Source organism: Anolis sagrei, chromosome 3 (genome assembly GCF_037176765.1).
Source record: "Anolis sagrei isolate rAnoSag1 chromosome 3, rAnoSag1.mat, whole genome shotgun sequence".
Taxonomy (NCBI): Eukaryota; Metazoa; Chordata; class Lepidosauria; order Squamata; family Dactyloidae; genus Anolis; species Anolis sagrei.
This window is the reverse complement of record NC_090023.1, coordinates 195,476,373-195,490,730: the sequence shown is the minus strand read 5'-3', so window position 1 is coordinate 195,490,730 and position 14,358 is coordinate 195,476,373. Positions and strand designations below refer to the sequence as shown.

The following is a 14,358-nucleotide window of genomic DNA, read 5'->3' as shown; positions in this document are numbered from 1 at the left end:
TTTATGGGTCATGCTGCAAGGGATTCTACAGGCAACTGTGGTTTATTTTGCTTGTTGTAAGAAATCACACACAGCTACAGTGTGATTGGCTAGTATAGAAACCCATTCTCTAGATCAAACAAAATACTGTAGACACCATACTGTACAGACACTAATGCCCATTTATTCAACCCTCTTCACCATCCTCCTAATGTTTGGCATAATAAGCCTTTATTTTCAAAAAAGGCTTTGCTGCCAGAGGCTCTGTTGACAGAGATGTGTCTGGACAGAATCCTGCTTGTGAACTGATACATGCCATTAGTCCAGAGTATGTAGATTTACTATCTCATCACACTGAGAGTACGAAGTGTCCTTGCATGCTGCCAGAACGCTTCCTCCTCAGAGCCTGCTGGACACCATCAGATGACATAAGGCAACTTCTGGTGGGGTTTTGTGAAGGAAGCACCCTGGCAGTGTGTTAGAATACTTCCCTGAGAACACGGGGAAGCTGAGAGGTGATACTTCCCCCTGTGGGATGAGATAAGGGGTGCAGGAGGCAATGGGGGACACGGAGTAATGGTTTCCCCCTCAGATTCGCCACACTGCATGGCAAATCCCCAAGCTGCCCCACGTATTCGGACCTCAGTGCGATGAGGTCCTTAATATCTGCCAAAACCTTACCGCACTTTAAGTTCTTGCACTTTAAGTACTACCCTTGTAGCCGCGGTTTTTGCTACTGTTATTGTTACCACTGTTGCACTTAAGACTCTTGTGCTCTGGGGACCACCCTATTTTTGCGGTTGAACGCTCACCATCTGTATCTACCATCTACCGAAGGGTATTGTTTCCATCCATGCGGTCCCCCACCCTCCTATGTATACTGTCTCTGATACTATTGATTGGTGGAAGAAGCAGGGGAGGAAGTGGGTTGGAGCCTGTGAGGAACAATGAGGAGGGGAGGGGGGATAAAGAAGGCCAAAGTAATTCGCAAGAAAGAACACCAACATCTAAAACATCTGATGAAATAGAGGTTAAGACCCTGGTCAGGAACAGCGGCATGGAGGAGGGGAGGTGTTCCACTAGCCGAGGGGCCCCCATAGAGGTCGTGGTGGGAAGGAGGAGATGCGGGAAAAGGAGACCCCAAATTCGGCCAAATTCGGACCATGTATCCAAAACATTAAAAATTCCAACTCGGTCTCCCAAGGTAAATTGGTGTAACCAGGTGAGCGGACCCTCTGGACTGAAGGTTGTGCTGTTGAACGCCAGATCTGTCAACGGAAAAACGACCTGGATCCAGGACCTAATCCTGGATGAGCGGGCAGATCTGGCGTGCATCACGGAGACCTGGTTGGAGGAAGCTGGAGGAGTAAATCTGACCCAGCTTTGTCCCCCGGGCTTCTCCGTGCAGCACCAAGCGAGATCCGGAGGGCGGGGAGGCGGGGTCGCAGTGGTCTATAGAAATTCCATCCATCTGATCAGGTGCCCCATCCCGCAGACCGCAAATTTTGAAAGCGTCTACCTGAGGGTGGGTGACCGGGACAGTATAGGGATTCTGTTAGTGTACCGTCCACCTCGCTGCGCTACAGTCTCCCTACCTGAGCTAGCGGGGGTGGTCTTGAGCCTGGCGTTGAAGTCTCAACAGCTCCTTGTGCTGGGAGACTTCAACATCCATGCCGAGGCAACCCTCACAGGTGCGGCTCAGGACTTCATGTCTGCCATGGCAACCATGGGGCTGTCCCAACAAATATCTGGCCCCACCCACTGTGCTGGACACACATTGGACTTGGTTTTCTGCCAGGGATGGGAACAGGGTGGCGGTGTTGAGGAGTTGTCCATCTCTCCGTTGCCATGGACCGACCACTTCCTGATCAGATTTAGGCTCACTGCGCCCCCTAACCTCTGCAAAGGTGGAGGACCTATTAAGATGGTCCGCCCCAGGAGGCTGATGGATCCGAAGGGATTCCTGACGGCTCTTGGGGATTTTCCCGCCACCTCGGTAGGTGACCATGTCGAAGCCTTGGTGGCTCTCTGGAATGGGGAGATGGCCAGGGCTATTGACATGATCGCTCCGGAACGTCCCCTCTCAAGTAGCCGAGCTAAACCAGCCCCTTGGTTTACTGAGGAGCTGGCAGTGATGAAGCGAAGGAAGAGGGAACTAGAGAGCGTGTGGCATTCGGATCCGAGCGAGTCAAACCGAGCACGGTTTGTGTCCTTTCTTAGGGCATATGCCGCGGCAATAAAGGCCGCAAAGAAAACTTTCTTTGCGGCCACTATTGCGTCTGCAAAGAACCGTCCGGCGGAGTTGTTTCGGATTGTCAGAGGTCTTTTAACTCCCACCACTGCAGGTGGGAGCCCTGACAATTCGGGCGTGCGCTGTGAAGCATTTGCTCGGTTCTTTGCAGACAAAGTCGCCTTGATCCGTTCTGGGCTGGATGCCGCATTAGATGCAGACTCCGAGAATGTAACGAGAGCACCTGCTTGTCATATTTTGATGGATTCTTTTCAGTTTGTGAAACCCAAGGATGTGGACAAGATACTTGGAGGTATGAGGCCCACCACGTCCATCCTAGACCCCTGCCCATCCTGGCTTCTGAGGGAGGCCAGAGGGGGATTGGCTGAGTGGGTAACAGTGGTGGTGAATGCCTCCCTTCGGGAAGGCAAGATTCCAGCGAGCCTAAAACAGGCTATTATAAAGCCGCTGTTGAAGAAGCCATCACTGGACCCCACTAAATTGGACAACTTTCGGCCTGTTTCCAATCTCCCCTTTTTGGGCAAAGTCATGGAAAGCGTGGTGGCCTCACAACTCCAGGTATTCTTGAGAGACACGGATTATCTGGATCCGGCACAGTCTGGTTTCAGACCGGGGCATGGTACCGAGACGGTCTTGGTCGCCTTAGTGGATGATCTGCGCTGGGAGCTAGACAGGGGGAGTGTGTCCCTGTTGGTGCTCCTGGACCTCTCAGCGGCCTTCGATACCGTCGACCACGGTATCCTTCTGGGGCGCCTTGCGGAAATGGGTCTTGGGGGCATTGCTTTGCAGTGGCTCCGGTCATTTCTGGAGGGCCGCACCCAGAAGGTGTTATTGGGGGACTCCTGTTCCACACCACAACCTTTGACTTGTGGGGTGCCACAGGGTTCCATACTGTCCCCCATGCTGTTTAATATCTACATGAAGCCGCTGGGTGAGATCATCCGGAGTTTCGGGGTGCGGTGTCATCTGTACGCAGATGATGTCCAACTCTGTCACTCCTTTCCACCTGCTACTAAGGAGGCTGTCGAGGTCCTGAACCGGTGCCTGGCCGCTGTAACGGTCTGGATGAGGGCGAACAAACTGAAACTAAATCCAGACAAGACAGAGGTACTCCTGGTCAGTCGCAAGGCCGAACGGGGTATAGGGTTACAGCCTGTGCTGGACGGGGTCGCACTCCCCTTGAAGGCGCAGGTTCGCAGCTTGGGTGTGACCCTGGACTCATCGTTGAGCCTGGACCCCCAGGTTTCAGCGGTGACCAGGGGAGCATTTGCACAGCTCAGGCTCGTGCGCCAGCTGCGCCCGTATCTCGGGAAGTCTGACTTGGCCACGGTGGTACACGCTCTTGTCACATCCCGCCTGGATTACTGCAACGCTCTCTACGTGGGGCTGCCCTTGAAGACGGCCCGGAAGCTTCAGCTGGTTCAGCGCGCGGCAGCCATGTTACTAACTGGAGCGGGTGGCAGGGAGCATACAACGCCCTTGTTGTCCCAGCTCCACTGGCTGCCGATTTGCTACCGGACCCAATTCAAGGTGCTGGTTTTGGCCTACAAAGCCCTAAACGGTTCCGGCCCAAAATACCTTTCCGACCGCATCTTGGCCTACGAGCCCACGAGGACCTTGAGATCGTCTGGGGAGGCCCTTCTCTCGATCCCGCCTGCGTCACAGGCACGGCTGGCAGGGACGAGGGAGAGGGCCTTCTCGGTGGTGGCCCCCCGGCTGTGGAACACTCTCCCTGCTTACATCAGACAGGCGCCCTCCCTCATGTCCTTTCGGAGAAGCCTTAAGACATGGCTGTTCGAGAGGGCATTTAATTAAGTGCTAAATAACAAACAATACGGTAATGAGAACTGGAATGGAACAAGGAATATGAGATTGGCTATGATTCCACTAAGAGACGAAGCGGATTTTTAGTGTAGTCTGTAATTTGTGTATTGTTTATATGTTGTCGAAAATGGCTTTTGTAATTGTCTTCTATGTGTACTGTACACCGCCATGAGTCGCCCTTATGGGCTGAGAATGGCGGTTAATAAGTGCATCAAATAAATAAATAAATAAATAAATAAAACTTGGTTAACATGCATATGCCAGCTTCTTCCAGAAAAGGAATGAAATTAATTAAATACTTTGATATTTTTTTCTCTTGCAACTATCTTCAGATGGGACAAGATAATAAAGAATTGGAAACTACCGTTTTAATAAGAAAATACTGTCATCTGCAATAGAAGTATTTCTTTTTAAATCACATTTTTTCCTACACAGAAAAAGCAAGCACAATTCTATGAAAATATCGTGAAAGTAATCAGACCTAAACCAGATTACTTTGCTGTTGGATACTATGGACATGGATTTCCAACATTTCTACGGGTGAGGATTTTCCATTTTTGATGGATAGCGTGATATTTGAAAATGCCATTCTCTTCATTCTTGAAACAATTTGAATGTAGCAAGATGATGAAGTATCTAGTACATATTGAAATAATTCCTCCCTAGAAGAACTGCTGTATCTCTATCCTTGTGCCCCTCTTTTACTTTATTCCAGCTCTCTCCTTATTAATCATTTAATTCTCAAATAATTGATAATATGGAACTGCCTTACATAAGATTCAACATACCAAATCTTAAAATATACTAATAGTTGTAACATGGGAAAATATAGGTTACCATTGCAATTTTCCATATAGATTAAATTCTTGGATCTAAATTATGTCATACAGGTATAGTAAACAAAATACAATAGCTATTAATTTGCCTTCATGTTATCCATCTATCAAAACTTCACAGAGCTTATCTTGATGCCCATTACTTGCTATACTTATAATACCAGAAAGTCAGTAGTAGGTTTCCATTACATAATATTAAATAAAAGGCGACTGATAAATTAAAGTACCCACATTAGCACTGCAATATCAGATGTAGCAGAAAAATAGGGTTTACATATGGGAACAAGCTTGAACAAACTTTGGCCTGACATGCTCCCCATTACATTTTGGCTGTTAAGACAAATCACAATTTAAACAAGCCATAATGCTTGAGTTTTGATTTTAACAAGGAACAGGTCCGGGCAAATTAAAGTGGAGTGAAAAATTTATGCTAGTGCATTCCTATAACATGAAACTATTGTTACACTTGTCTGAACTGGTCTCATCACAGAATATAATGGAAATGAATTTAAAGAACACACGACTAGCATTCAATTTTCCTGGGATCCACTACTTGTTAGAAGATTTTCAAGAATGAGCCCATACTTTCATTTTATGGGACAGTTTGGTCTGTTCAAATTGCCCCCACTTAAGTATGTGAAAGTTATTTTTCAGCTATGTTTCCCAGAATTCCTCAGCCAATATGTGCAATGTTTCTCAGGAGAAAATGACATGGTAAGATCCCAGAAAGAATAAAGAATGCAGACTGTACTAAAGATAATGGAATCTATATAGTATCCCTGCTAGCTTCACAAAAGCCGGTCTATTTCTCAAGCACTTTGTCACACACACGCTAATTTATAATACAGTACACATTTGGGCAGAGTTATCTGCTAGTGATTTAGTGTTGCTAAATGCAATTCAACAGAGGATCATTAGGAATCACAAGAAAGATGGCAAAGCAGTCCTGAATATTTGAATAAAATGGACCTGAGTTAGCATTTCTCCAACTTCTTTATAAACTATGCAGTCAAGAGCACAGAATACAAACTAGGAGCACTTTTCTAATCAATTGTCTTGGTGAAATTGACCCTCTTCATTGTTGGTTTTCAATTATGTTGTTCCTGACTCTTTAAAAAATAGATTAATAGAAATGCTGCACGAGAAATTGCTTTCAAGGAAAATGGAAAACACAAAACTTCCTTAGTATCTCCTGGGGCTTGGCTACAGGACCCCCTGTGATACTAAAATATGCCAGTGCACAAGTCCCAGTATATACAATGCTGTGGTAAAATGGAGTGTCTTAATGGCAAAATTACATTTGCTTTTTTTTTAATTGTCAAGCCATGAATGTTTGAAACCATGGATTATTTATCCATGGCTTGACATGGAGGGTTGACTGTATATGGAAATGCACGTGTTGTTTCTATAGAAGGTGGAATGTGTGAATTTAGCATAACGTTTTAGTAAAAATTAAAATTACAAGCCATCTTCTCAAAAATATTGATTGCCGTATGCTATATTGGCATATGTTAATGAAACACATTCTTGTCACTTATTGGTATATTAATTTGGTTACTTCAAAATATTGGCAGATATGATTAGTTAGAGAGAGAGAGTGTGTGTTCGTTAGATACTACATTAATTTATATATTGTACCCTTTCAAATGTATTTGTGGTGTATGTGAACATGTTTTTGCGTTTGTAGAATAAAGTTTTCATTTATCGTGGAAAAGAATATGAGCGCCGTGAGGATTTTGAGGCAAGGTTATTAACCCAATTTCCTAATGCTGAGAAAATGAAGACAACATCTCCTCCAGGCGAAGATCTTAAACACTCCCCAGGGCAATGTATCCTTTAAAAAGTGTTCTGTTGGTGTAATCCTGACCTTTCTAAGAACAAAGCGTAACTATCTTTCCTTGATCTTTTGCTTATGTGGGAGCACTCTCTCTGTATGTAATATGATGTCTGCTGGATGCATAATTTGACATTTTCATCATTGTAATTCTTAACCGGATAATTCAGATATTCAGTGTTTTACTGTAAAACCAAAGCTTGATTTACCACCAAAATTCCACAGACCAGTATCAGAACAAATTTTAAGGTACCAATATTTAAACTATACAATTTTCTGCGAATGAATTCAGTGGGCTTGGCTGAATGTATAACCTGATAAAGGGCCTGAAAATGCAACCATACCTTGACAAAATAAACATAAAGAATATATTTAACATAGCTATTGCTTATTCAGCTTTGCTCTGGGAAAAATGAATGTTGGATTTCTTTGCAACCTGTCCCTGTCTATTCCTTAGCTTTCTTCATTCTGATGAAAGTCATATCTGCTCCAGGTGAATAGTAGACTTTTTATGTATCTGCCTTCTGTGCATAGCCATCCTACAGTCATGCAAAGTGTCAGACCATGGCCCAATGGCAAAAGATTATCTTCCATGATAGTGAATCCAGGTTGGATTCTTGTCTGAATTTTAAAGGAGTTGTCCAATGGATTGAACCCATTGTGAAGATAAGACTTCAGCTCCTTGGATTATAACCCAGAGCAGATTCATCTCTGCAAGGAAGACACCAACCACCTCTACCACGGGGTTGTCCCAGCCTCTGAACTGACATTGCAGTGAGCTGCCCACAGTTTCCATTGATTTATTGCCTTTGATTAATGAGTTAATATGGTCAGTCTTCAGATTTGGAATGCAAATTCCAAATCTGGTTGTAGGCCAGGTGTCTTGGCCTACAACTCTCAGAAATCCCAGCCAGTTTACCAACTGTTGGGATTTCTGGGAGTTGAAGGCCAAAGCATCTGGGGACCCCCAGGTTGAGAACTACTGCTTATTCTAACCAAATTAAAAGAAACAAGCATGGTTATGTGTGCATCTCTAATCCCAAGACCTTGAAAGAGCAGCAGACAAACATAGCTACTTTACTTCATCTCATCCTCTAAGTATACATTTTAAAGCTCTGATAATGGTTAGAACAGACTATGTGTTTTGATACGTTAGTGTGTCGGCTGCAATGTGTAGGTGTATCATGCGGACGTAACCTCTGAGTCTATGTAAAATAAGCAATAAATCATATATATTTTTAAATATGAACAAAAAGTTTTCATGAGATATGTTGTGTTCCCATACATTTTTATTGCAGTTTATATAGGCCTTCATATCTCTTACAGGGGGTTGCTGTAACCTCCAGTTCGCTAATAAAACTGAATTACTGTATCATGACATAACACATGTCTTAAAAGTATGTCACCAACATGAAATGTTTGGAAAGCTCTGGCTTCAAATGTCAGGCCAGGATGGCATCTGAACTCTGCAGTTACAGTATGTTGGTAGCACTTCCACTCCACTTCACTACCATGGCTTTGGGATCTGCAACTTTTTGAGCTAGATAGAAGTCTCTGCTACAGAGCTCTAGTGCTCTAGCCCTAGAAAATTCTACATTCCTTACCACACCAGGTCTGTGGCACTTAGACTTGTACCAAGTTGCTATAATTGTACCATATGGAAAGGCCCTTAGGAGCAGGAAGACCCAGATTTGAAATGACTGCTTAGCCATGAAGTAGCTTAATAGACCTTAGGCCAGCCTTGCCACCCTTATTCAAGCTTATTGGGTGGTTGTGAGGGTGAAATTGCAAAAGAGAACTTTGTATGGTATTCTGGTGTCTGTAGAAAAACAGCAGGATTGAAATGTTAATAAAAATACAATTGAGATGTAAATAGTTTGTATATATGCAAATGAATGTGTCAGAAATAGTTAAGATAAATAAGTGGGAACAGAAGGGATGGTAAACAGTTTTGGGGCCTTATGACTGAAGTCAATGCCAATGTTATTCTCAGTCTTTGTCATTTATATCCAACCTCTTCAATCAATATTACTCTAAATAACCTTTTAGTCAGAATGTATTCTGTCACTGAATACATAGAAGTCACTTTAAATCACTCAGCAACTGTCAGCATGCAGAGATCGATTCCTATGCAGTGGTTCATGATTTAAAGTTTCTCAGTAATGTTTATATGCTGTCTGTATGCATATATATATATATATATATATATATATATATATATATATGGTTGTTTATTTTCTTGTTTTCAGTTTCTATAGGGTGAATGAGGTTCAGAGGTTTGAATATTCACGACCTGTTCGGAAAGGAGAGAAAAACCCAGACAATGAATTTGCGGTAATTTTTCCGTATTGAATTAAATAATAAAAACCTCTTTTAACTTTTCTTAGATTATCATGAAAAAAAAGATACAGATGGCTTTTGGACTACCCTACATTAAGTTCTTTACATTGGAGAGGGTCACCTAAGTTGCTAAATACTTGGTCATTAATGATGAAAAAGGCATAGTCTGTCAGCCTTGAAAAGGCCATTTTAAGGGACTGAAAGCTGATTGTATTCACGTAAGGATTCTAGTCATGCAGACTGATCTCCTGCCTTTGAGGCAGTAATAATATTTTTTACAAAACCATATGGCTAATCTCACTCAAATTCAACCTTTATTTCAGTGTCTACCAGTATGTCACTGTCTACCAATATTAACTTCCCTGCTCATTAATTTTAGTGACAAATGCCATGAAATTATCCTTAGACTTTCAAATTTTGTTTTGCTAAAGGCCACATGTTATTGAAAATGTCTCTCACTTGTACAGCTAGATTTTAAGCCAAGAGGTGATTTGGGGGGGAGGGGATGGAATGGAAATAGTGAGGTTCATCATATTAAATGCATCTTGGTTGCTGGGTGTTATTTTAGTGTGAATTAAATCATCATGTAGGAGTGGGGAGGGAGTGGAGAAAATGTTAATAAATGAGATTACAGTAGGTATCAAAGAGAATTAAACCTTTCCCTTATGCTATATCTGAAGCTAGTATTGACACCAATTTAGCATTACTCTTGTTTTGCCACATGCAGCAACCTTTCTCATCCTTGTATGACAATTTCCAGAGGGTGATATGAGTTGCCAAATGGTTTTTAATGTCACTTGAATATGTGGATAGGCCAGTGGAAGTCCATGAATGTGATGAAGAACCATAAAGTTGATCCCAATAAGATAGATCCAATAGTAGTCCTTTAGCACAATCAGGAAGCCCATTCAGTATCTTCAGCTTCATTTTCAATACACTTGCTGCTAGGCTTCCTGGATAATGGAGATATAAATTAATGGTTAGGCTCAGGCTTATCCGTCTGTTAACTTTCTACTTCAAAGCTTTCCTTTTAAATTTGCAGAACATGTGGATTGAGAGGACCGTTTACGTGACAGGATATAAATTACCTGGAATCTTAAGATGGTTTGAAGTCAAATCGGTTTTTATGGTAAGATCAATTGGAAGATGTTTACCAAGGTTATTTAACCTTTTTACTTATTTATCTATTTACAGTATTTATATTCCACCCTTCGCACCCGAAGGGGATTCAGGGCAGATTATAGAACACATATACAGCAAACATTCAATGCTGATTATATAATGACAAGACAGACAACAGATAGAGGTATATATAGCTATCTCATCTTTCAACGTCATTGGAAGCTGTGCTCAGTTCCGGCCATGGAGGGGGGTGCTGTCATTCCCTGCCAAAGAGCGTTCATAAACTTCCTCTTTTTTTCTGATGCCTAAATACCTCCCCACTTTAATGTGATTACTATTTATCTGCTCACATTTGTTTTTGAATTGCTAGGTAGGCAGAAGTTGGGCTAATGGTCAGGAGTTCACCCTGAACCAGGCTTTGAACTGTCAACCTTCTGGTTGGCAAGAGTTATTGCAGCTTGGTGATCAACCTGCTGTGCTATAGCCCAGCCTGAATCTGAATGTGTATTTTGCTGATACTTACTTTGTATGAGTTCTTATGACTTTTTTGTAGGAAACATTGGCATGGAAGATTTTCGATCCCATTTTCACTTCATTATACTATCCTGTGACATCTGGGATTTGTAGTTTGGGTGTTAAACTCAGAAATATCTAATCCACTATTCTGAACTCTATCAGAGAGTCTCTTCCTACACTACAGACCCCAATATTCCTTAGAGTGGAGCCATGGCAGCTAAAGTGGGGTGAAACTGGTGTAACTTGTGTAGCATGGATGCATCTATAGACTTCCTACTCATTTAAAAAGAAATCTTGGTGTCTTGATTTTAGGCCCTGGGGTTATTTGGTGCACTTATGCATAAAATTGAATTGGATAGATGGCCTCAGCTCTAGTTTCTTAGATACGATTATTATGATTTTCTATAGGTGAGCAGATGACGACGGGTATATGGCGTGTGTTCTGTATTTCAAAAACTAGAACCGATAGGAGAAAACTGGTGCAATTCTTGGGAAACAGGAGGGCAAATATACTCATAAAGAGAGCTAACATTTGAGGCACCAAAATGTGTGTTGGATAGTGTAATAATTCCACTTTTTCTTAGTAACTTCTATTGCACATGCAATTAACCTGCCATTAATATTTTATTGTGCAAGGTATGATCTCCTTAACTGCCAGGGAATATTACCATTTACAGTCACCCCTCCACATTTGCCGGTTTCACTTCATGGTTCTGTGCTTTCACAGATTAGCAAGTCCTTCTGGAAGTTGGAGTTGGGAAGGCAGGGAAGATAGGGAAGCACGGGAAATTTTCCTAAGCCATTCCCACAATCAAGAGAGCAAGAATGGGAGTGTATTTGAATGGTACCACGGGGGACTGGAGGGCTTGTGAGAGAGGTCTCCTGCCCATCCTGACATTGCCCAAGTGTATAGCCTCATCAGATCCCTTCAAAGATACCAGCACATTCAGAGGCAGCAGGGAAGCAGGCTCTCTATTCTGGGGAGGGATCATTCCTGGTTTTTCCACATTCATAGGGTTCTCTGCCACCAACCAACACAAATTTGGACAGCTGACTATATTTTAGGAATTCTCTAAATTACATAAATATTGATTGCACAACACAGCAAAATAGTACCAATTTCTTACTTCTCTGACAATAATTGGTTTACCTATTTAAATTTTAATTTCCTGGTTATTCCATTTTTTTATCGATAGCTGCCCCTTTGTATAGGACATACAAATAAATGTGAAGTGCATAGTTTTATACAGGTGGAACATAGTCTGTCAATGCATTGCTCTTGGGTATAACATTTTAATACAAAAACGAGAAATAAATATATTTTCAATAATATATCTATAACCTTGTTTTAAAAACATGTTTGAATAGTAAGCTGAACAGTGTTGTGTAATGACTGGGTTGTATTATTATAATCAGAAGAATTGAATGAGCAAAAGACAAATCTTTGTGAGAATGGCATGAATTGCATCGATGTAAGCCTCACTGAGTTTATTTGAATTCACTCCCAAATGTGCAAGCATAGGACTGCAGTCTTAATCACAGAATGAAACATGTTCAATACAATTTTCATTTCCAGGGTCCTTATGATACATTATTGTGTTTTCTCCATTCCTATTCTGTATGACAAAACCCTCATCTTGCTTTTTAAGAAAGCAGATTTTGTGAAGTAGGCCATTTCTTCATTGAACTTTTCAGTTCTACATATCTCAAAAATGTGAACACATTTACTCTTTGTGTAAATCACGGTAATGCCTGCATATCTGAGTGGACTACACCATCTCTGCCTATTTTATTAATGCAAGAAGACAGAAGGGATAACTTTTTTGCCTCTGGGATATATCTTCCCTACAAAGGAAGATCAGCTCATCATAAACAATCTTATCATATATATTAGGTATTAAACAGTTTGCCTGTTTAATATCTAGTGCAAATACTGGGGCTATAGTAGAAAATAAGATGTAATAAATTATTTTGAAATATTCATGGTAAGGGAAAAATGGGAAAAGGACAAAGATCCTGACAATTAATTGAAATAAATAGGTTACAGTGAGTATTTTATTTTTAAATTCAAACATGTCTAGTTTCCAGTTCTATCTGACTGTTTTCTTTCTGTGATTGGCTAAGGAGGAAAGCTATTAAGCTTTTTTTTAATATGACTACACACATTTTGCTGCCCAGATTAATTAGTTTGCAATCACACATTTACAATGAAGGTAGAGGAATAAATAAACAGTAGTGTGAATGTTTGGACATAAATCTACAAAATTTGCATTGTAAATACAAAAATGAGTTTTATGATATGTGAAATCAGATTTAAGGAGTGCTAGAAAGCTAGAAGAGTTCAAGTGAAAGAAACAGGCCATCAGAAAGAAGCTGGAAATAGTCAAGGGGAGTTGACAGGAGAGGGAACCAAAACCACAAAAAGAAATTGGAATCCACGGTATTTATAGGAATCTGAGACCTGCAGAAATCAATGAGCAGAGACTCCTCATCCACAGAAGATTTAGAGAAAATAGAGAAGAGCAAAATCAGATGTTTCATTTGGAAACATCTACCACAACTTGATTACTTAAAGACATGGAAAGACAATGATTCCAGTTGAAGACTGTAATGAGCTTGAGAAGATAAAAGTGAGAAAGAACCAAGTAATGGATGGTATGTAGTGGGAAACATGGCTGATACCAAATGAGAGACTCCCCCCTGGGCACATAGAAGACTGGGCGACTTGGAAGGCGCTGAACAGACTGTGCTCTGGCACCACGAGATGCAGAGCCAACCTCAAGAAATGGGGCCACAAAGTGGAATCCACGACATGCGAGTGTGGAGAAGAGCAAACCACTGGCCACCTGCTGCAATGCACTCTGAGCCCTGCCACATACACAATGGAGGACCTTCTTGCAGCAACACCAGAAGCACTCCAAGTGGCCAGATACTGGTCAAAGGACATTTAATCAACTACCAAACTTGCAAATTTTGTGTTTTGCCTGTTTGTTTGTTTGTCTGTTTTGTTCTGTTAGAAATGTAATACAATTGACTGGTTGCCCTGACACGACAAATAAATAAAAATAGTGGGAAACATGTCAGACTCTAGGGTGGCCGATAAAGTTTTAAACAAACAACAAGAAACTAAATAATCAGATACACCTTGATATACGCATAGAACACTGTTTAAAAACATGAGTTGTCTAGACGATGGGCATAAGAACTGCTCATTGAGTGCATTTATTGGGCATTGTGGAGAATAAGAAAAATAAATAAAATGAATGGCTTATTTTCCATATAGTACCTGATCTAAGGTCAGATGCTGAAGAAAGTTCACAACTTGGCCTGGTAAAAATGACATTTCATGCTATGCTAGTCCAATTTTTTTTTTCAAATCAGGGGTTTGTGTGAGAAAGGGGACAAAATGCAAGCATGGCTCTCCCCAAAAGTATTGTACTCTTCCTGAAAGTTTCTGTTAGACTTCTAGAATATTTATTTAAAGTTATTTCAATGCTAGAAAACCGCAGACTGTACGGGGAAATTCCACTTGGGTGGAAAAATTCTTATTTGTGAGGACAATGCTCTTGTTTTGCCCTCCCTCCTGTCGCTATACCCTTGAGAAGCTACCAGTCCATTAAACAAAGAACTAATTAATTTTCAGTGTTAAAAATGTT

General features: G+C 41.5%; 1 protein-coding gene across 1 annotated transcript in view; it reads left to right on the top strand.

Annotated features, from left to right (window-relative positions):
* DOCK1 (dedicator of cytokinesis 1) overlaps positions 1 to 14,358 on the top strand; it is a 530,863-nt gene that overhangs the window by 468,876 nt on the left and 47,629 nt on the right. Inside the window, exons 40-44 of the mRNA XM_060768624.2 lie at positions 4,490 to 4,594; positions 6,578 to 6,719; positions 6,895 to 6,973; positions 8,974 to 9,058; positions 10,107 to 10,193. Coding sequence (XP_060624607.2) covers positions 4,490 to 4,594; positions 6,578 to 6,719; positions 6,895 to 6,973; positions 8,974 to 9,058; positions 10,107 to 10,193 — 498 coding nt within the window. The remainder of the gene's footprint in view (positions 1 to 4,489; positions 4,595 to 6,577; positions 6,720 to 6,894; positions 6,974 to 8,973; positions 9,059 to 10,106; positions 10,194 to 14,358) is intronic.